At 41.1% G+C, this 20,004-nt stretch overlaps 1 protein-coding gene across 9 annotated transcripts in view; it reads left to right on the forward strand.

Moving 5' to 3' along the window:
- The window catches only part of LOC109889500 (casein kinase I), a 55,513-nt gene that overhangs the window by 18,559 nt on the left and 16,950 nt on the right, over positions 1–20,004 (forward strand). For all 9 annotated transcript variants that reach the window (XM_020480955.2, XM_020480961.2, XM_031822926.1 and 6 more), the window contains 4 exons: positions 5,444–5,484; positions 5,747–5,816; positions 17,398–17,549; positions 17,742–17,976. In XM_020480955.2, the coding sequence (XP_020336544.1) occupies positions 5,444–5,484; positions 5,747–5,816; positions 17,398–17,549; positions 17,742–17,976 (498 nt within the window). The remainder of the gene's footprint in view (positions 1–5,443; positions 5,485–5,746; positions 5,817–17,397; positions 17,550–17,741; positions 17,977–20,004) is intronic.

Genomic DNA, 20,004 nt, shown 5'->3' on the forward strand with positions numbered 1-20,004 from the left:
AAATTTCCTGAAATTCTCCGTCTGAAGTTAAGCATGGGAATCTTAGGATTTTTGCTTAAATTCATCAAAAAGTTTGCTTACAAACAGTGAACCTTTTTTTATGGGATACACATAAAGCAATTCTAGGTCTTGTGGCATATTTTGGTTAAACTATTCCAAATTCAATGGAATTGCAACCCTCTGCATGCACTGTGCATTCTTCATCACATGTACAGCTGATTCTCAAGATCTTGAACACTAATGAGATGCTATTGAGCCCACACTACTACACTGTCTGAGCCAAGGACTACATGCTTTCTGGTAAGTTTTGATTACAATACTGGCTGGGGTGAATATATTTTACATGACATTTGTTATTTAAAAAAAAAAAACAATTTTTAACTTGTTAACAATTTCTGCCAGTTAGTTTTTGCTACCATGTGGGTAAATTAGCTTGCTTGAGCCTGCTAACTGAGTGTTAATTCACCTGTTTCCATACATGTTTTATTTTAATACATTTATCTTACAAAGGAGTTGTTTAATTTAACTGCTTAACTATTTATCTGTCCATGGAATTGTGTATATATATTTTTAAACTATTTTTCTAATCTTTACAGGAAAATGCCACTGGCACTATCTGATGTGTGGAGACATTTCACTGCATCTAATGTAGAAGGGAAAGCTGTGTACATTTGCAAATATTGTGCCAAATCATATGTGAAGAAAGCAGAAAAGATGCAGAATCATCTGGCCAAGTGCATAAAGTTCCCTCAGCGCTCACAACAATGAACCTCTGACAAAAGTCCCTCTGCTTCTATTCGAGGTGAAAATTATGTATCAGACACCTTATCGATAGCAACAGCTCATGGTCCTCCTGGAATCTGAAGTTTTTTTTTTATTCAATGGAGGAACATAGTCAGAGATGCTGATGAATGTCTTGCTCAAGCTGTGTATGCAACTGTTTCACCTCTGATGGTCACAGGCCATATGTATTGGAAGATATTTCTGAATGTTCTTTGCCCAGCATACATCCCTCTAACCAGACATGCTTTATCTACTCATTTGCTGGATGCAGAGTTCAACAGAGTGCAAGTGAAGGTCAAGCAAATCATAGAGAAAGCAGACTGTATTGCAATCTCTGATGGGTGGTCGAATGTTTGTGGGCAAGGAATAATTAACTACATCTCCACCCCTCAACCAGTATTCTACAAGAGCACAGACGCAAGGGACAACAGCCACACCGGTCTCTACATTGCAGATGAGTTGAAGGCAGTCATCAATGACCTTGGACCACAGAAGGTATTTGCGCTGGTGACACACTGCTGCGAACATGAAGGCTGCTTGGTCTAAAGTGGAGGAGTCCTACCCTCATATCACACCCATTGGCTGTGCTGCTCATGCATTGAATCTGCTCCTCAATGACATCATGGCACTGAAAACAAATGGATACACTCTACAAGAGAGCCAATGAAATGGTTAGGTTTGTGAAGGGTCATCAAGTTATAGCAGCAATCTACCTGACCAAGCAAAGTGAGAAGAATAAGAGCACGACTTTGAAGCTGCCCAGCAACACCCATTGGGGTGGTGTTGTCATCATGTTTGACAGTCTCCTGGAGAGGAAGCAGTCTCTCCAAGATATGGCCATATCACAGTCTGCTGACATGGACAGCCCCATCAAGAGGATCATCCTGGATGATGTATTTTGTGAGAGTGGTAAGCAGCTGAAACTCCTGAAACCTATAGCAGTAGCCATTGCACGGATTGAGGGAGACAATGACATCCTGTCTGATGTTCAGACTCTGCTTGCAGATGTAAGAGAAGAAGTCTGTTCTGCCCTGCCCACTTCACTGTTGCTCTAAGCAGAGGAAACTGCAGTACTGAAATACATCAAAAAGTGTGAAGATACACGCCACAGCGTACATGTTGGACCCCATGTATGCTGGCAAGAGCATCCTGTCTGGTGCAGAGATCAACAAGGCTCATGGTGTCATCACTACCGTGTCTCGCCACCTTGGCCTGTACGTTGGCAAGGTTCTTGGCAGTCTGGCGAAGAACACTTCCAAGCAAGAGCTTTGGGGTGGAGATGCAATATGACATTCGAGCCAACGTATCTCATCAGCCACCTAGTGGAAGGGACTTTGTGGATTTGAGGCTCTTTCCCCTGTTGCCTCCATCGTCCTCCAAATCCCACCAACATCAGTCGCCTCAGAGCGCAACTGGTCCTTGTTTTGGAACACACACACCAAAGCACGCAACAGGCTGACCAATACAAGGGTTGAAAAATTGGTGGCCATCCGGTCAAATTTGAGGCTTTTTGAGCCTGACAATGAGCCATCCTCAACAAGGTTGGAAAGTGACAGCGAAGATGAGGCCTCTGAGTGTGATGTTCAAGAGGTGGACATTGAGGAGGTCCAGGGAGAAGACATGGAAGCCTGAGAGGAAGAAAACCAAAGCTTTAGTTTCTAGACTATATATGTTGAAAATGTTTTTAGGAGATGCAATGGATCATTAGGGATCCTTCAATATTCCCTTTTGTTGTTCAGTGAAGTCATCCCATGTGAACTAATTTAATTAAAGTTCAATTCATAACTAAATAGTTTGTTTTGTTTCTTTTGGAAGAATTTAATCATTTGCAATTATGTCTACTTATGATAAGGTAAATATATCAAATGCTAAAAAATATCTACATTTTTAAATGGTATTAATATTACTTTGCATATATTCCCATATTCCAGTTAATTCCCATGGAAATGTTCCACTTCTGAATATTCCCCAAACTGTGACCATACCTGAGTTTATGCATGTGTGTGCCTGCACATAAGAAGACCCCTCTGCTTCTTTCTCCACAAATACGCCGTTAATGTTGCTTTGTTTCATGTATGCTGAAAGAATCTAATAGAATTCATAATAAGCTTTCCTTTTTAACCCAGTCAGCAAAGGGACATACAGTACCTGCATGGTAAATAGGAGGAGGCTGTTCTTTTACAGAAGAGAGAGAAGAGTTGTTCATTTGGGTACAGCATAGCAGACTTATCTTTTTATAGTTTTTTATTTAATTTAACCGGTTTTTGCTTATATGTTAAGCTCATTGGGCCTATTTCACATCACCTGTAGCCTGTGACTGACTAAGATATCTGGATTGTCTAATGAACATATTCTCCAAGCAGAACAGTGAGGAGCATGAAACCATGAAATGAAGAGCTATAGCCAGAAAGGCTTTACTGTTTGTTCTGAAACTGGTTGAGAGACTGAGATTCTCCTCCCTTCTACTCTGCTGCCTCCCACGTGGATATTAGTCCAGGAGGGGGTGGGCGAGAGAGTGGCCTGTTCTCTGGTATGCTCCACGCATGAACTGTGCTGCTGAGCAGTCAGAGGTTCTGAGGCCTATAGTTTGCCTGTGGCGTTGTCACTCAGCCTGAGTGTGGCTGGGTTCCATAGGCTCCTCTGCTCACTTATGAGGAATTTAAGAATGGCCTAAATTGCCCTGACATTTAGAATGCTGGACTGCTGTTGCTAGATTGAAGTAGAGAAGAGATAGGCCTACAGGGGCAAGACATCTTAAAAAGCAGATGTGAATACTAACTGTCTTGGGAGGGAGTTGTTATTCAGACCTGTATTCTTCTCTTCTGACTAGAATTCATCAAATTTGACTTTGTTAATCAGGAAACCTCACCACAAATCGTTGGCATTTCAACATTGAACGTGGAGGATTGTAAAATAGCAAATATCACAAGGTGTCTTTTGGAGCCGGTGTTAACCAGGGAAGAAGCCTCCACGTGGACACTAAACCTTGTACCCTTTGAAATTTAAAGGTATAATCATCTCAGAGTATCTTTTTATTTTTTTCTTCATTAGTCCACTATAAATACAGTCCCAAAAATGTTGGCTGGTCAGCAGTCAAGCTTTCAATATATAGCACTTAACAAGCAGGCAGAAATGTAGCTGGTATGACACTTTTTGGATCATACGTTGCAAAGGGTGTATTTCTGCCTTAGTGAACAGCAAGAGCTCAGATAAACATGAAATGACTCCAGGAATCGATAGAACATTGTTCAGAGATGGCAAAGTATGATATAACATTCAACATGGGTGAATCTTTCCTTTAAGCCTGGCATCTCAAAACACGTTTGGTCTTTCAAAACACACTTGGTCTATTTCAAAACACACAAACTGAAGTGATGTGCTACGCTAAGTATTTGAATTCTACAATGAAACATATTCTCCCACTGCCCTACGTAATTCCCCCACATTTATATAAAGTATCATAGCACTGCTATGCGCAGGATCATTACATCAAAACACAAGCAGTGTTCTCACTTTCCCAGCTGGTGTCGCACTGTTGGCATTAGCTCTTTCATTCTCAGCTTGCTCCGCAAACGCATTTCACTTCTCTCTCCAAGATGACACCTTTTGTAATGCGATATGACTTAGTGAGCAAGGCCTACAGTCACTCCAATTCCCCACAAAGAGACAGGTAATTGGAGTAAAATGGAGGCCCAAAGTTACTGGTTTTATTAAATCATCCGAAGTTGGTAGTTTTGTGCAAGACGTGCACCTAATAGAATACGCATGATAGGGTTCATGGTATTGCACAATGGGCTTATTCAGATGCCTAATGGTGCATTAGATGCTCCTGGTTGTCCTCCTCACCTCAACTGTCCAATGGGAACCTCCACATTTATCGAATGTACACGCCTCTGACCTTCCAGTCACTGTTTGTTCAGTCATCGCTGTTATTTGTGAAGCATGTGTCTTAGAGCTGTGGGAGTTAAGATGGTTCCTTGGTGGCTGCACTGGATTTACCACCATAGAAGTATAATGAATATAACGGGTGTCCCCATTCAAGTCAATGATGGCATAAAGGGTGTACTGGTAGACATTTTGAGTGTACCCATGCCAGGACGTAAAAGCAGGAAGTGTACCCTTCAATCCGTGCTGTGATTTGTTGAGTCAACTCAACTGACATTACAAGAAGTACACTCAATTGCATGAGCCACATCGGTTAGCGTCTACATTACCATGGCAATCCAGCATAGTATTAGAAGGTCTCGGCCTTGCCCGCCTGTGGTGAAAACACTCTGTGGTTACCTAGGTTACCCCCTTGACTCACACCAAAAACGTTGTCATTTTTTCAATCAGCAGCTTTTTGGCATGTTTTGCGATTTTCTGTATAACAAAAAAAACGCAGACAAAGTTGTCTCTTTTGCAATGGGCAAAGTGTTTATTTTCCCCGATTTGTGGGCGTGGTAGAGGGGTGATGCTCCTTATGAGGTGAATATCGACTCGGCGTATCAGTTGATAGAAATGATTGCATTTCAATACCAGGAAGTCAATGTGACTGTACCCATGAGTTTGCCAGTCAAATTAACAGGGTTAGAGCATCTAAGCCCGTTCTATTCATTCTATTTCTATGGTGTGACCTCACATCTGTTCTGAAATAATAACCTTTTTTTTCCCCCCCTAGGTAAAAACCTCTACACCAATGAGTATGTTGCAATAAAATTGGTAAGTGTGTGTTCTTATTTCTGTATTATTTGTGGAGTGACCCAATGAGCAGCTCTTAAAAACATACTTTGAGTGAACAGCCTATTTACATATTTTATTTTAAAAATATATATGTATTTGTAAACCTGAATTTGAAAATAGTTTGTTGAAGGATAATTCATTTGAATAATGTACCTATTTAGGTGTACTTCTTATTCTTGGCGTGTAGTGTATGAAAAGACTCCCTTCAACTGAAGTGTTTCCTTCTGTATTCCCCCTCCAGGAACCAATAAAGTCAAGGGCACCACAGCTGCATTTGGAGTACCGGTTTTACAAAACATTAGGCAGCACAGGTAAGACCTTCACTCTGTATGCCACATATTTATCTCCATCCTCTCTCTTCCTTGCTCACTAATCACTCCAACTGACTTGAGGTCACCTCAGATTGGTGATGTTTTGTATGAAGAAAGAATGTGTCCATTCTTAACTGTCACGCAAAAGAAGAATTATCAAGCTCTCCTGTTATATCAATTTCACTGTGCCTCTGTCTGATAGGGTGAAGGCCCTCAATATTAATAAATTACTGCATGTGGGTGTGTGTGTTTCCTCTTGTCAGTTGCTCACGCAGAATACCTGAATCTCAGGTATTATATTGCTCCAGAATATTTAGGCTTGCAAGGACATGGTAATGTTGTGCAGGTGTACAGTCTTTTAGTGGTTCTCCGTGTTGTGGTTTAATGATTGGAACGGTTGCCTGGGAAAGAGCTTGAGATATCTTTCTCTTACACATAATTACCTCTGCCTCACATACACAACCAGTCACACTTCAGTCAGTGAACTTCCTACACACTTGTCAGTCTCCTGGCTCAGGTACAGAAAGTAGCACTAGTCCTGGGGTGTTGATGAGACACCTGCAGAACCTCTGCGGGAGGCAACACGTTGCCATGTTGTCTCCCTGAATACACTGCAGAGAGTGTGCTGTCACTTCCCTTTAACAGTTACGCTATTTTACCAATCACACCCAATTGTTAAAAAATAATAATAATCTGACATTTGGCTGTAGTTGTCTTTTTTATATTATCTTTTGATAAGTCTGATTGTGATGGTAATCACCTTTACTACTTTTCTGAACAGTAGTCCAGTTCTATATGGGATGACTGCTTTCTGCTTGAAACCCCCCATTCACTGAAGACAATCACAGGAAGTGCAGTCTGTTCACACTTGCACAGCTGTTGTGACACAGCTTCCTGTGTTACCTTTGCATGTGGGTCATTGACAGGACCAGTGTTTAGACAGAGATAATGCCATTACCTTGTTGATAAAATTCGATCATGTTCACCTAATTTCAGTTTGTGTCCAAACGAGAATCATTGTATGATCTAAACAGCTGTGAAATGGCTTTGCAATAACCAAAAATATATCTATATTTTTTAGTAATTTTGAAGCTTGCGTACAAAAACGAAAGTAAAAAGACACGAGCGGATAATATCCGTATGCTGTATATTTGACGGTGATATGTGGTTCACTCATCGAGCTATCTTAAGGTGAATGCACTTACTGCATGTCCCTCTGGATAAGCACACCTGATAAATGTTAATGTTTTGCATACAGATCTCATATTACTGTATTGAATTTATTTATTAAAACAATTATTATATAGATGTCACAAATCTATAATTTGTACAGTTTATTAAATTTAGTTTTGTTACATTTGACTCTGTAAAACCGAGCAGTACTACTTATTTCTCTGAGTGAGGCGAATATATAGCATCTTAATTATAGACACAAAAAAAAATGTGTCTCTGGAATGGAACCATCAAGTGACAGAATATGTAGAAGAGGAAATATATAAGTGGTCAAACTCTTCATATGTTCAGGGGGGTTCCTAACAAAAGTAGTCATTTTGGTTTATGTACAGTGTATTGCAATATGTACTGAAATTGTAGTCCATTTTCAAAATGTATTTGTGAATTAAAATGGATATACATTTATCAACCGCTAGACTACAATTGTATTTGCTCAATGTTTTTTATTTTATTTATAGTTTGTGCCATTTCCAATTGAATTAGAAATTTCAATTCTTGAATTCACTCATGAAGTGGAGAATTTACGTTGAATTAAATTTGAATTCAAATAATCAACATGGAATTAATTTGCAGTTTAGACTTTTTGGATTGGAATTGTTAAAATAAAATTCCAAAGATAAAATGTTTTAATTGGAATCAAATATTTTTACATTTCCCAGTTAAAGGAATTAATCCACATAGTATAAAATTGACTGTAGGGTATGTTTTTAATAATTCCAAACTGTATTCCTATATGTATTTGTATACCTAAACCAGGTCTGGGCAATTATTTTCCATGGAGGGCAACATTAGAATATATTTTTGCCATTGCCAGAATCATATTACAGGATTATACATGACTGTATTGACAGATACAGTTGATGTCAGAAGTTTACATACAGTTAGGTTGGAGTCATTAAAACTCGTTTTTCAACCACTCCACACTTTTTTTGTTAACAAACTAGTTTTGGAAAGTTGGTTAGGAGATCTACGTTGTGCATGACTCAAGTAATTTTTCCAACAACTGTTTATAGACAGATTATTTAACGTATAATTCACTGTATCAAAATTCTAGTGGGTCGGAAGTTAACATACACTAAGTTGACTGTGCCTTTTAAACAGCTTTGGAAAATTCCAGATGTTGTGGCTTTAGAAGCTTCTGAAAGGCTAATTGACATCATTTGAGTCAATTAGAGGTGTACCTGTGGATGTATTTCAAGGCCTACCTTCAAACTCAGTGCCTCTTTGCTTGGCATCATGGGAAAATCAAAAGAAATCAGCCAAGACTTCAGAAAATAAATTGCAGACCTCCACAAGTCTGGTTCATCCTTGGGAGCAATTTTCAAACGCCTGAAGGTACCACGTTCATCTGTACAAACAATAGTACGCAAGTATAAACACCATGGGACCACGCAGATGTTATACTGCTCAGGAAGGAGACTCGTTCTGTCTCCTAGAGATGAATGTACTTTGGTGCGAAAAGTGCAAGTCAATCCTAGAACAATAGCAAAGGACCTTGTGAATATGCTGGTGGAAACCGGTACAAAAGTATCTATATCCACAGTAAAATGAGTCCTATATCCCCATAACAAAGGCCGCTCAGCAAGGAAGAAGTCACTGCTACAAAACCGCCATAAAAAAAAACAGCCTATGGTATTCAACTGCACATGGGGACAATGATCGTACTTTTTGGAGAACTGTCCTCTGGTCTGATGAAACAAAAATAAACTGTTTTCCATGATCACCATCGTTATGTTAGGAAGAAAAAGGGGGAGGTTTGCAAGGCAAAGAACACAATCCCAACTGTGAAGCACGGGGGTGGCAGCATCATGTTGTGGGGGTGCTTTGCTGCAGGATGGACTGGTGAAGAACATGGATGTGGTTTATTTCTGTGCATGTTAAAAAGTAAAATAAGTAGCATATCTGGACAGATTTACAGTAGGTATACAGTTGGCTAAGGTGTATGTAAACTTCCGACTTCAAAGACATTTTCACTCAGTTTTTCGCAATTCCTGACATTTAATCCTTGTAAGAATTCCCTGTCTTAGGTCAGTTAGGATCACCACTTTATTTTAAGAATGTGAAATGTCAGAATAATAGTAGAGATTTATTTCAGCTTTTATTTCTTTCATCACATTCCCAGGTCAGAAGATTACATACACTCAATTAGTATTTGGTAGCATTGCTTCCCACAGTAAGTTGGGTGAATTTTGGCCCATTCCTCCTGACAGAGCCAGTGTAACTGAGTCAGGTTTGTAGGCCTCCTTGCTCGCACACCCCTTTTCAGTTCTACCAACAAATAGCATTGAGGTCAGGGCTTTGTTGTCCTTAATAAGCCGTTTTGCTACAACTTTGGAAGTATGCTTGGGGTCATTGTCCATTTGGAAGACCCATTTGCTTGCTGATGTCTTGAGATGTTGGCATGCACAAAAACACAGAGCTCTACATTACATTTAAACTACTCAATCAGTGTTAGGAGTGAATTCTCTGATGGGCATTGACTAGAGCAGTGAAGTCAGAAACTATACCTAACGTCGCTATGCGCAGGATTGCTGAAAGGTGAGGGTCAGTAAGAGATGTTCTGTGCCTTGACTTATTATATTTCATCACTGAAAAATGTCTGATCACATACGTAGGTTGACCCAAACAGGACAAACATCTTCTGAGCATGACTCCTAATCTTCTGAAAGTTTTGTTCATCAAGAGATGCATAGAACCTCGTCAGTGACATTGTTTGGAATAGTTCTCCAATCACTGCATCTGACTGAAGATTGATAAGCTCAAGTTGCAGCTCATTGGGAATGTTATCCACATTATAGGTGAAAGGAGAGGAAACCAACACCATGTCATTTTCCAACGCTTTAAAATCCTCAAACGACGAGAACTGACCGTTCAAAGCACGCAGCAGCGATGTATAGGCAAAATCAACCAACTTTATTTTATCTTGCAGTTGAGGGAAACCCACATTTTCATTTCATTAGCAAAAACTCAGCAATCTCCAACATCAGGTCCCACACCTTTTTAAGTACCTTCCTCAAAGCCATTTCACGTTTGTGCGGTAGGGGATATCTGCATGGCCCGACTCTCTTCCAACAGTGAGAAAAACTGCCTGTGGTTTTTAAGAATTTGCTCTTATGAGGGTTACAACTTTAGTGACTGTCCACAACATGGCTCATTTTCAAGGCACATTTACAGAGCACCTCCTGATGAATAATGCAATGCAGGAAAAATGTTTTCTGATCCGGTTTCAGCTCAGATCTTGTATCCTTTTCAAAAGGCTAATGTTTTCTCCTGTCAAGTTTGGGCATCCATCAGTGGTCACACTGGATAACTTTATAAAACTCAGGCCCAGCTTTGCCACATACTTCTTGACCACCTCCAATAAATATTTCCCTGTGGTTGTGCTCTTCATTGACTACACTGAAGCAAACTCCTCTGTAATTTAAAAGTCTGGGATTATGCCTCATAAGAATATCAACAACTGCGCTGTGTCACGTGCATCACTGCTCTCATTCAGGGCCAGGGAGAAATGGGTGAAATCCTTTACCTTGTCTTTCAACTGTTGTTCCATATTCTCTGCGATGTCCTCAACACGCCGTGTCACTGTTTGTCTTGACAGGGAAACATTTTCAAACAGCTCTTTCTTGTCGGGGGGAAAGTATTGCTGCAGAGTTGATTTAAACATTCTTTAATGAATTCACCTTCAGCGACTGGCTTGATTATCTTTAGCAATTTTGTGGGACAGTACCTAGCTAGCTCTCGCAATTCTGTTGATTGCTGAATGCAGCTTTGTGAAAAGTCCTTGCTCTACTCTGCTCAGAAGACATTCCTAGATTTCTCTGCATGCCTTGTCGGGACAAGTTGTAGTCTCAAGACAGCGATGCTCTCTTTGCACACAAAGCACACAGCTTTCCCTGATACCTCTAAAGAAATATTTCGATGTCCACTCTTTCTGGAACACCCTACATTCATTGTCTACTTTTCTTAGTCTAGCTCAGGCCTGATTAGTTTCTGTCTAAACAATGACATGATCCGCCTGAAAGCCTGAGATTTAATTCAAATTGGAATTAGTGGTTTTGTTGGGGATAATATTGAATTATTGGAATTGACCTAACATTGGAATTCAGAGGAATTGAATGTGTTGAATTTACAGGGACAGAGAATTCAATTAGAATTGAGTTTGTGGAATTGACCCTAACCCTGATGCGCGTATACCAATGGTACTTGACTCAGAGCTGACTAGCATTCAAGTATTCAGACCCCTAATTCTAACACGGATTAAATTGTTTTTTTTCCCTCTTCAATCGACACAATACCCCATAATGACAAAGAAAAAAACCATTTTGCCAATCAGGTCAAGATCAGGACGAAGGATGCATGTTAACGGCAGGTATAAACAGCTTCTGAAAGTTGTACGTATTCAGAGCAAAAACCATGCCGTGAGGTTGAAGGAATTATCTGTGGAGCTCCGGGACAGGATTTTGTCAAAGCACAGATCTGGAGAAGGGAACCAAAAAATTCCTGCAGCATTGAAGGTCCCCAAGAACACAGTGGAAATATTACATAAGTATTCAGACCCTTTACTCAGTACTTTGTTGAAGCAGCGATTGCTAGCTTTGAGGCCCACCAGCCTTGGTAAGGTCTCTAAGTAGACTGACCAGCCTGGGAGGAGGAGGAGCCTGAGGAGGAGCCTGCATTGTGTTAATTAAATGCAATTATCTATCAAATAGGCTTGGGGTATATACCATATTGTATTTAGAAATAGCCACGGATTGGTTTTTCAATACTGTGAATACTATTGAAACCAGTTCTTTGATATTAATATTTGTAGCTACTTAAATCCAATCAAATGTATTTGTCACATACACATGGTTAGCAGATGTTAATGCAAGTGTAGCGAAATGCTTGTGCTTCTAGTTCCGACAATGCAGTAATAACCAACGAGTAACCGGAAGGTTGCAAGTTCAAACCCCCGAGCTGACAAAGTACAAATCTGTCGTTCTGCCCCTGAACAGGCAGTTAACCCACTGTTCCTAGGCCGTCATTGAAAATAAGAATTTGTTCTTAACTGACTTGCCTAGTTAAATAAAGGTAAAATAAATAATCTAACCTAACATTTCCAAAACTACTACCGTATGTATACACACAAGTGTAAAGGGATAAAGAATATGTACATAAAGATATATGAATGAGTGATGGTACAGAACGGCATAGGCAAGATGCAGAAGATGGTATCGAGTACAGTATATACATATGAGATGAGTAATGTAGGGTATGTAAACAAAGTGGCATAGTTTAAAGTGGCTAGTGATACATGTATTACATAAAGATGCAGTAGATGATAGAGTACAGTATATGCATATGAGATGAGTAATGTAGGGTATGTAAACATTTATATTAAGTAGCATTGTTTAAAGTGGCTAGTGATATATTTCACATCAATTTCCATCAATTTCCATTATTAAAGTGGCTGGAGTTGAGTCAGTGTGTTGGCAGCAGCCACTCAATGTTAGTGGTGGCTGTTTAACAGTCTGATGGCCTTGAGATAGAAGCTGTTTTTCAGTCTCTCGGTCCCTGCTTTGATGCACCTGTACTGACCTCGCCTTCTGGATGATAGCGGGCTGAACAGGCAGTGGCTCGGGTGGTTGTTGTCCTTGAACTTCATGGCCTTCCTGTGACATCGGGTGATGTAGGTGTCCTGGAGGGCAGGTAGTTTGCCCCCGGTGATGCGTTGTACGGACCTCACTACCCTCTGGAGAGCCTTACGTTTGTGGGCGGAGCAGTTGCCGTACCAGGCGGTGATACAGCCCGACAGGATGCTCTCGATTGTGCATCTGTAGAAGTTTGAGTGCTTTTGGTGACCAGCCAAATTTCTTCAGCCTCCTGAGGTTGAAGAGGCGCTGCTGCGCCTTCTTCACAACGCTGTCTGTGACATTTGCACAATGTCTCTCGTTCACGTTTGCTTGTGAATGTCCAAACTCACCAAAAATGACATTCGATAGCTCCTACATTATATATGTATACCTTTTTATCTGCAGGATTGCCTGTCTTTGCACTCGTTAGCATATTTAGCTAGCAGATTCCATGGAAGATCGCTGTTGTGCTAATTTGGTTAACATTCTGGTAATTGAGCCCAATGGGCTTTCTTGGCACCCTCTTGTGTACTAAACCGGTAATACTGCAAATCCCGGCGTGAGAGAAGGATGGTATGAAGATGTGAAAATCTGGATTACCTCCCAACCCTACTATCTAACCAGCCTGATAAATTGCAGCTTGCGATTAGAACATTGCTTCAGAGAAAATAGGTAGCTAAGACGTTTGTAACCGTTGAAGCTGTTCTTGCTGCATCATCTAGTTAGATGAAAAAAATCCAAATAGCAGCCATATGCAGCTAGCTAGCAAGCTAAGTTAGCTCATTTGAAAAATGTGTAACCAGCAAAGCAGCTAGCTAATCGACACTGAGTGTAGAAAACATTACATAGACTGACCAGGTGAAAGTTGTGATACCATATTTGATGTGTTCTGTTCAATCCACTTCAATCAGTGCAGATAAAGGGGGAAGACGGGTATTGAAGGACTTTTAAGCCTTGAGACAATTGAGACATGGATTGTGTATGTGTGTCGTTCAGAGGGTGAATGGTGTCCCTTGCTGTCCCTCCATCTGCAATTTGAATTTGATTGGCTGAGGGGAAAGAATGGGTGGAGTTGCATAAATGTCAGCATGTGAGGTAGTACAGCCTCACATGCACGACCCAAGGCACTTTTAATGACTTGTCTTGTGTTTGATGTTTTGATGTGGTCCATGTTACAAAACAATTCTGAAAATGTACCCGTCACTACAGACCGTCACAATGGTGTGTGTGTGTGTGTGACACCAGATGCCCTGCACAGTACATTGGCTCCGGTCAAAGGCCTTTCTTTATGAGATGAATGAGTAGTAAGTGGAAAGGGTCTATGGTGTGCCAACCACCATGCCATCTGGGTATGATCATGGCTGAGAGGACTTAACCGGTTTGACACAGATATTAGATCAAATAAGCCACACGTAGCAAATAATCCATAAAAAAATCTTGTTCACCAAATTTGACAGTCAAGCCATTACAATTTATATTTTTGCCGCCTGCTGGAGAAAAACGATTTTTGGACCCAGTTATTCCTCTCGTTTAGCCTCTTCTCTCTAGCCTCATCCTTATACGCCCCCCCCCCCCCTTAGCCTTCCCCGTCAGTGGGGGAGAAGAAGTCGAAAATGGAGACACTAGTGGTAGGGAGAGCTAAATTAGGGCTAGTGAATGATTTGTCAGTGGGTGGTTTTTTTTCTTCACAGGACCTCCTGTGTGTGCAACAAATTCCAAATGATATAATTGGGTGTTATAGTAAAGACCATAGGTGGCTCATGAGTTTCAAGTTTGGGGAAGCTTACAATTTAACCTTCCATTTCTACCTACCTGCGTGTCATTTATGAATATTTTTTTGTGCATTTTTGTGGAAGAGTTTCAATTCAATAATGTTTTTATTCCTCAATCTTTGACATGGTTAATCATAAAGATCAGAATTTAAACAAAGTACAAATTTGACTAAAATTTGATGAATGCTAGAGCACCAGCCTCAGCCATAATGGACACATTAATAAACCGTAGATAATACATAGATAAATTAGTAGAAAATATCCTGATGAAAGAACCTGCATTTTCAATCACAATCTCTCTTTCCACCAGTCTGTCTGTCTTGACTTGAGCAATCACTAGTGAAGTGTAACATTGTATCAACTAGCCTATTCCTGGCCCCTCAGTTTCCTGTGCCAGTGAGCTTGGGACAGACAGCTCTTTTTTAAAAAATGTTTTCACTGGGTATATGGGGTCATCAGATCATGATAAACAGACTTCGTTGACTTACTATGTGAGGTTAAGTTTAAAAAATTACTGAGAAGCTCAGCTTATTAGTGGTGGATGTGGTGAGTTAAGACTCAGACATCCCCAAATGTGCGCTTTCCTATGTTGGCGCACAGCAGGCCAGGTAGGCCTACTTCTAAGCGTGCTCAGGCATGGTCCTTCAACGTTATCAGGACAGCGAAACCAGTCACACACGTTATCAGGACAGAGAAACCAGTCACACACTCATTGCTCACACGTAGCACTCCAAACAAAAGACAGTAAAAACAATTTAAAAAATGGACGAAACTCGTAAATGAGGGTGTTGAAATAATCTCAAACTCATGAACATGCTCTCAAGCCAGGAGAGATTCCATATCTCCGACATGCATTGGTCCATGGTGTGTTGTCGTTTTTGAAACGGTGTGGGTGTGGAGTATGTTTTATGTGCCTACCTTTGCTGGAGAGCTAAATTGAGTTTTTATTCAGATATATATTACATGAGATGCATACAGACAGAGCTGCCATTATTGGTGACTCAGGCCTGACTGTTCTTTGAGTGTGGGGGTGGATTAATGGTTTGATTGGTTGCGTGTCTCAGGATAAGCCGACATTTGCTCCTGTGTGACTGAATTCATTTCTCCCCAAAGCATTTCAAAAGATGCACTCTCATGGCATTAACAGGCTTTTATCCCGCCTCTGCTTAAATTTAATGGGATCTGAGACCAGTTGCCATTTTCACCATTCCGAAACTTGGTAAAAAGATGGTGCAAATACGAATTGGTTTAGGGAGCGGAAGGGGTAAGGTAAAATCACATTTGTGTTAATAGCTTGTAGAGTGGAACTCCTGTAATGCCTCGACAGTTAGGCAGCATATAGAAGACATGAGAACATGTGGCCATTTGCTGTCGTCGACATTGTCATTTTTTCACATTACACACAGAGCGGGCCTTCAGGACCACTGGGCTTTTCTCAGGAGTTCTCCCTCCGTCAAGCTTGGAAACACCTCGCCCACTCCCACATTCTGCTTGCTCACTTACCTCTGTCACATTACTCTGTTTGTGAGCCACCAAGCTTGTACACGTTGGCTAATTGTTGACCTACTCCGCTGCTGTTTGTCTGGGCCCCTCTTGTCATAGACACACACTTTCCACAATTTTTTTCCCTTGGCTCATCTTTCTTTTGCCTAAGGGGAATATGAACTCTTCCTCGACTCCACCATGCTGTCTCTCTCGTCTTGTTTATGATGCTTGGAATGAAATCCCCATTGTTCAGATCATTGTAAAAGGTAACTTGGGCATCGCGGTCTTTCTCCTGCACACTCTCACCCCATTGATGCACCGGGCAACTATCATTCCCAGAGCTGCCAATAATGTCTGGGATACTTCTGCACTACTCCAGAATAACGGTATTTTACTGTACAGATGGGAGTTTGCTATTGGATCGTTTTGGAGCTCTCAACCTCCTATAGTTAGCCTCTTGTTGTCCAATAAAATGCATCAGTCATTTTCAGGGCGTTATGAATTTCAATGATATTCTCTGAAGCACTCTTAAGTTACATTTAAATTATGCCTATACACAACAATTTGACTAAAATATGCTCAGTCAGGAGAAAATATCTGAAATCCACTCTCTCACTCCTATACTGTTGATAAACGCACAAACTCATCCTCCGTACTCGTCCAGAGCACTCTTTGCGAGGGAAGAAAGCTCACTTTTTCGCTGAGCTCAGATCGTACAAGTAACATCACACCGGGGATGTTATTGGAGAGGAGTACGGAGCAGGTTGCAATCCCAACGGATTGAGACACTCTAAAATTCCCAAAATGTATCCTTGCCTCTGTTCTTAATAGTTGTTTTTTTTTGCAGCAATTCTCCTCGAGTTGTTACACAGCAGAGATAATTCTGGATATTTTTTCCAATCACATCACGGTTGTAGTTTTGCGCTAATGGCTACTTGGCTTTGGAGAATGGGGGCGGTTCTAGTTGTGGGTTTCATGGCCGTCGTTATTAGCTTGCCCAGGTTCCTCTGGGCACCATTCCTCTCTGTTCTCTCCTGAGATGGGTACAGCAGATGGCTTCTAACAGCTGCAACAGACAATTCAGAACAACACTCATGACAAACCCCAACCAAACAGCTTGGGCCATCTTTAGATGCCACTTGTGAAGTGTTATGTACAGCATAACTACTGCTCGTCTCAAGTCCTGCATGTGACTGGAGTACAAACTAGTTCCAAAAAGGCTAATGATGAAACAATACCCAGGTATGTGGTCTCACCGGTAGAGCCGTTAAATGGGCATGTGAGCTGCACTGCCACACCCTCATGCATATTCGAAAGAAATTAATGGAACACTGCATAATCCAATAGTTTGTCATATGATTTGTTCTACTGATAGTATTTTCAATTTCAGTTTAAATGGACTTCTTTCTATATATTTTTTATTTTCCTCTCCCTCTATCCATCCCCCTCTCGCCCTCTATCCATCCCTCTCTATCTCAGCGGAGGGTCTTCCTCAGGTCTTCTACTTTGGGCCATGTGGGAAATACAATGCCATGGTGTTAGAGCTGCTGGGCCCCAGTCTAGAAGACCTCTTTGACCTCTGTGACAGAACATTCTCTCTCAAGACAGTCTTAATGATGGCAATTCAGCTGGTAAGTAAAGTTTACATCCAAATGACAAAGAAGCTTGTTTTGGTGAATTATGCCCATGTGTCTGTTCTGATTGTATGTCCCAGTGTGGATGTCCATTCAGTTTTTCGGTGTGCATGGAGTTGTGTGTGTGTGTGTGTGTACACCTTTTTTTGAGTGCATGCGTTTGACCGTCACACACACTACCCTCCCCAGCTCTCACGGATGGAGTACGTCCACTCCAAGAACCTCATCTACCGAGACGTGAAGCCCGAGAACTTCCTCATCGGGCGGCAGGGGCACAAGCAGGAGCACATTATCCACATCATCGACTTTGGCCTGGCTAAAGAGTACATCGATCCCGAGACCAAAAAACACATTCCTTACAGGGAGCACAAGAGTCTCACAGGGACCGCCCGCTACATGTCTATCAACACCCACTTGGGAAAAGGTAGGGCTACAGTACTTCTCCCCTCTACCAGACAACTTAACTTGTCTCAACTTCCCTGTGTGGTACTTACATGGATACAGTATAGGCTAGTCTCATATTTGATTGGCTGAACTCTGCAATTTTTTTGTCGTCTGTCCTGTTTACATATGGCCATGGGAAGTAGTTTGGGGGTGGGGGTGCTGCAAAAAAAATTATTCTGCATGGTGATACAATTAAAAAAATGTGTATTGATGAAATAGTGCAGCTGCCTTCGCTTCACCAGTAAACAGGTGAGTAATGCTGGGGGAGCCTGAGGGACCTCACTTTTATTCTGATCTATTCTAACTAAATTATATTTAATCGCCACAAAAATTCCATGAAAAACGATACAATTACAAACCAAATAAATATGTAAGCTACAGCCCCGTCTTCTCTCTGGCCAATAATGAAGAACCGTAGGCTACATGTGTGCACTGATGCAGTTTCACCCGTAAAATGTGAATAATTATCATTCATGATTGACAGTAATGATGGCCTATAGGTATGTCTAACTTGGTGTTTGAGGGTATTAAAAATATACAATTTTCTTGAGACAATATGTATGGACATAAGCAGATAATGCTATTGGAGGATGCATTTTATGCATATTTTATAACGGGGGATCTCCAACCCTGTTCCTGGAGAGCTACCATCCTGTAGGTTTTCATTCCAACCCTAATCTAGCGCACCTGATTCTAATAAGTAGCTGGTTTATAAGATTAATGGTGTTAGTTACAACTGGGGTTGGAGTGAAACCCTACAGGATGGTAGTGCTCCAAGAGCATGGTTGGTAAGCCCTGTAATGATAGGCTGTTATCTGTCGGTACAAACCTTGATTGAGGAAATGATGACGTCATTTACACCACTGCAAGTAAGATCTGTGGTAGCTCTGTGGCCGATGGTGTCTGTAAACTGCATGTGTGCCCCGCTGGCTTTATTATCCAGCTGAGCAGAAGCCAAAATGCAACCTTCCTGTGCTCTTGCGAACAGGGTAAATAAAGGACCTTGAATGACAGCACCATGGACAACTTATCCCACCCAGAGACTTGGTGCTGCTACTTCGATCTGCCGCTGACCATGTTTTAGCCTTCTCCATTGACATTGTGTCATAGCCTCCACTTTGATTAGCCTACATTGTAATTCATTAAACTGTACTGGATTATTTTCCTACCCCAGCATTGTAATCCAATGCATGCACGATTTATGCAATAAACTGAGATACTGTATATTGCGGCGCTGTAATTTTTGGGCGGGCTGTGCTACAGAAGGCTATATTGGTCTGTTAATACAGGACTGGTAAAGGCCCAGTGAACTACTACTTTTTTAGATTAGTTTTACTTATCGCGGCTATACGCTACCAGTCAAAAGTTTTAGAACACCTGCTCATTCCGGGGTTTTTCTTTATTTGTACTATTTTCTACATTGTAGAATAATAGTGAAGACATCAAAACTATGAAATAACACGCATGGAATCATGTCGTAACCAAAACATATTTTATATTTGAGATTCTTCAAGTAACCACCCATTGCCTTGATGACAGCTTTGCAAACTCCTTTTCCAACAGTCTTGAAGGAGTTTCCACATATGCTGAGCATTTGTTGGCTGCTTTTCCTTCACTCTGCATTCCGACTCAACCCAAACCATCTCAATTTGTGGAGGCCAAGTCATCTGATGCAGCACTCCATCACTCTCCTTCTTGGTCAAATAACCCTTACACAGCCTGGAGGTGTGTTGCGTCATTGTCCTGTTGAAAAACAAATGATAGTCCCACTAAGCCCAAACCAGATGGGATGGTGTATCACTGCATTATGCTGTGGTAGCCATGCTGGTGAAGTGTGCCTTGAATTCTTCTAAATAAATCACAGACCGTATCTCCAGCAACGCACCCACACACCACAACACCAGCTCCTCCATGCTTTACTGTGGGAAATACACATGCAGAGATCATCTGTTCACCCACATTGCATCTCACAAAGACATGGTGGTTGGAACCAAAAAATGTCAATTTG

Source organism: Oncorhynchus kisutch, linkage group LG4, assembly GCF_002021735.2.
Source record: "Oncorhynchus kisutch isolate 150728-3 linkage group LG4, Okis_V2, whole genome shotgun sequence".
In the NCBI taxonomy this organism is placed as follows: domain Eukaryota; kingdom Metazoa; phylum Chordata; class Actinopteri; order Salmoniformes; family Salmonidae; genus Oncorhynchus; species Oncorhynchus kisutch.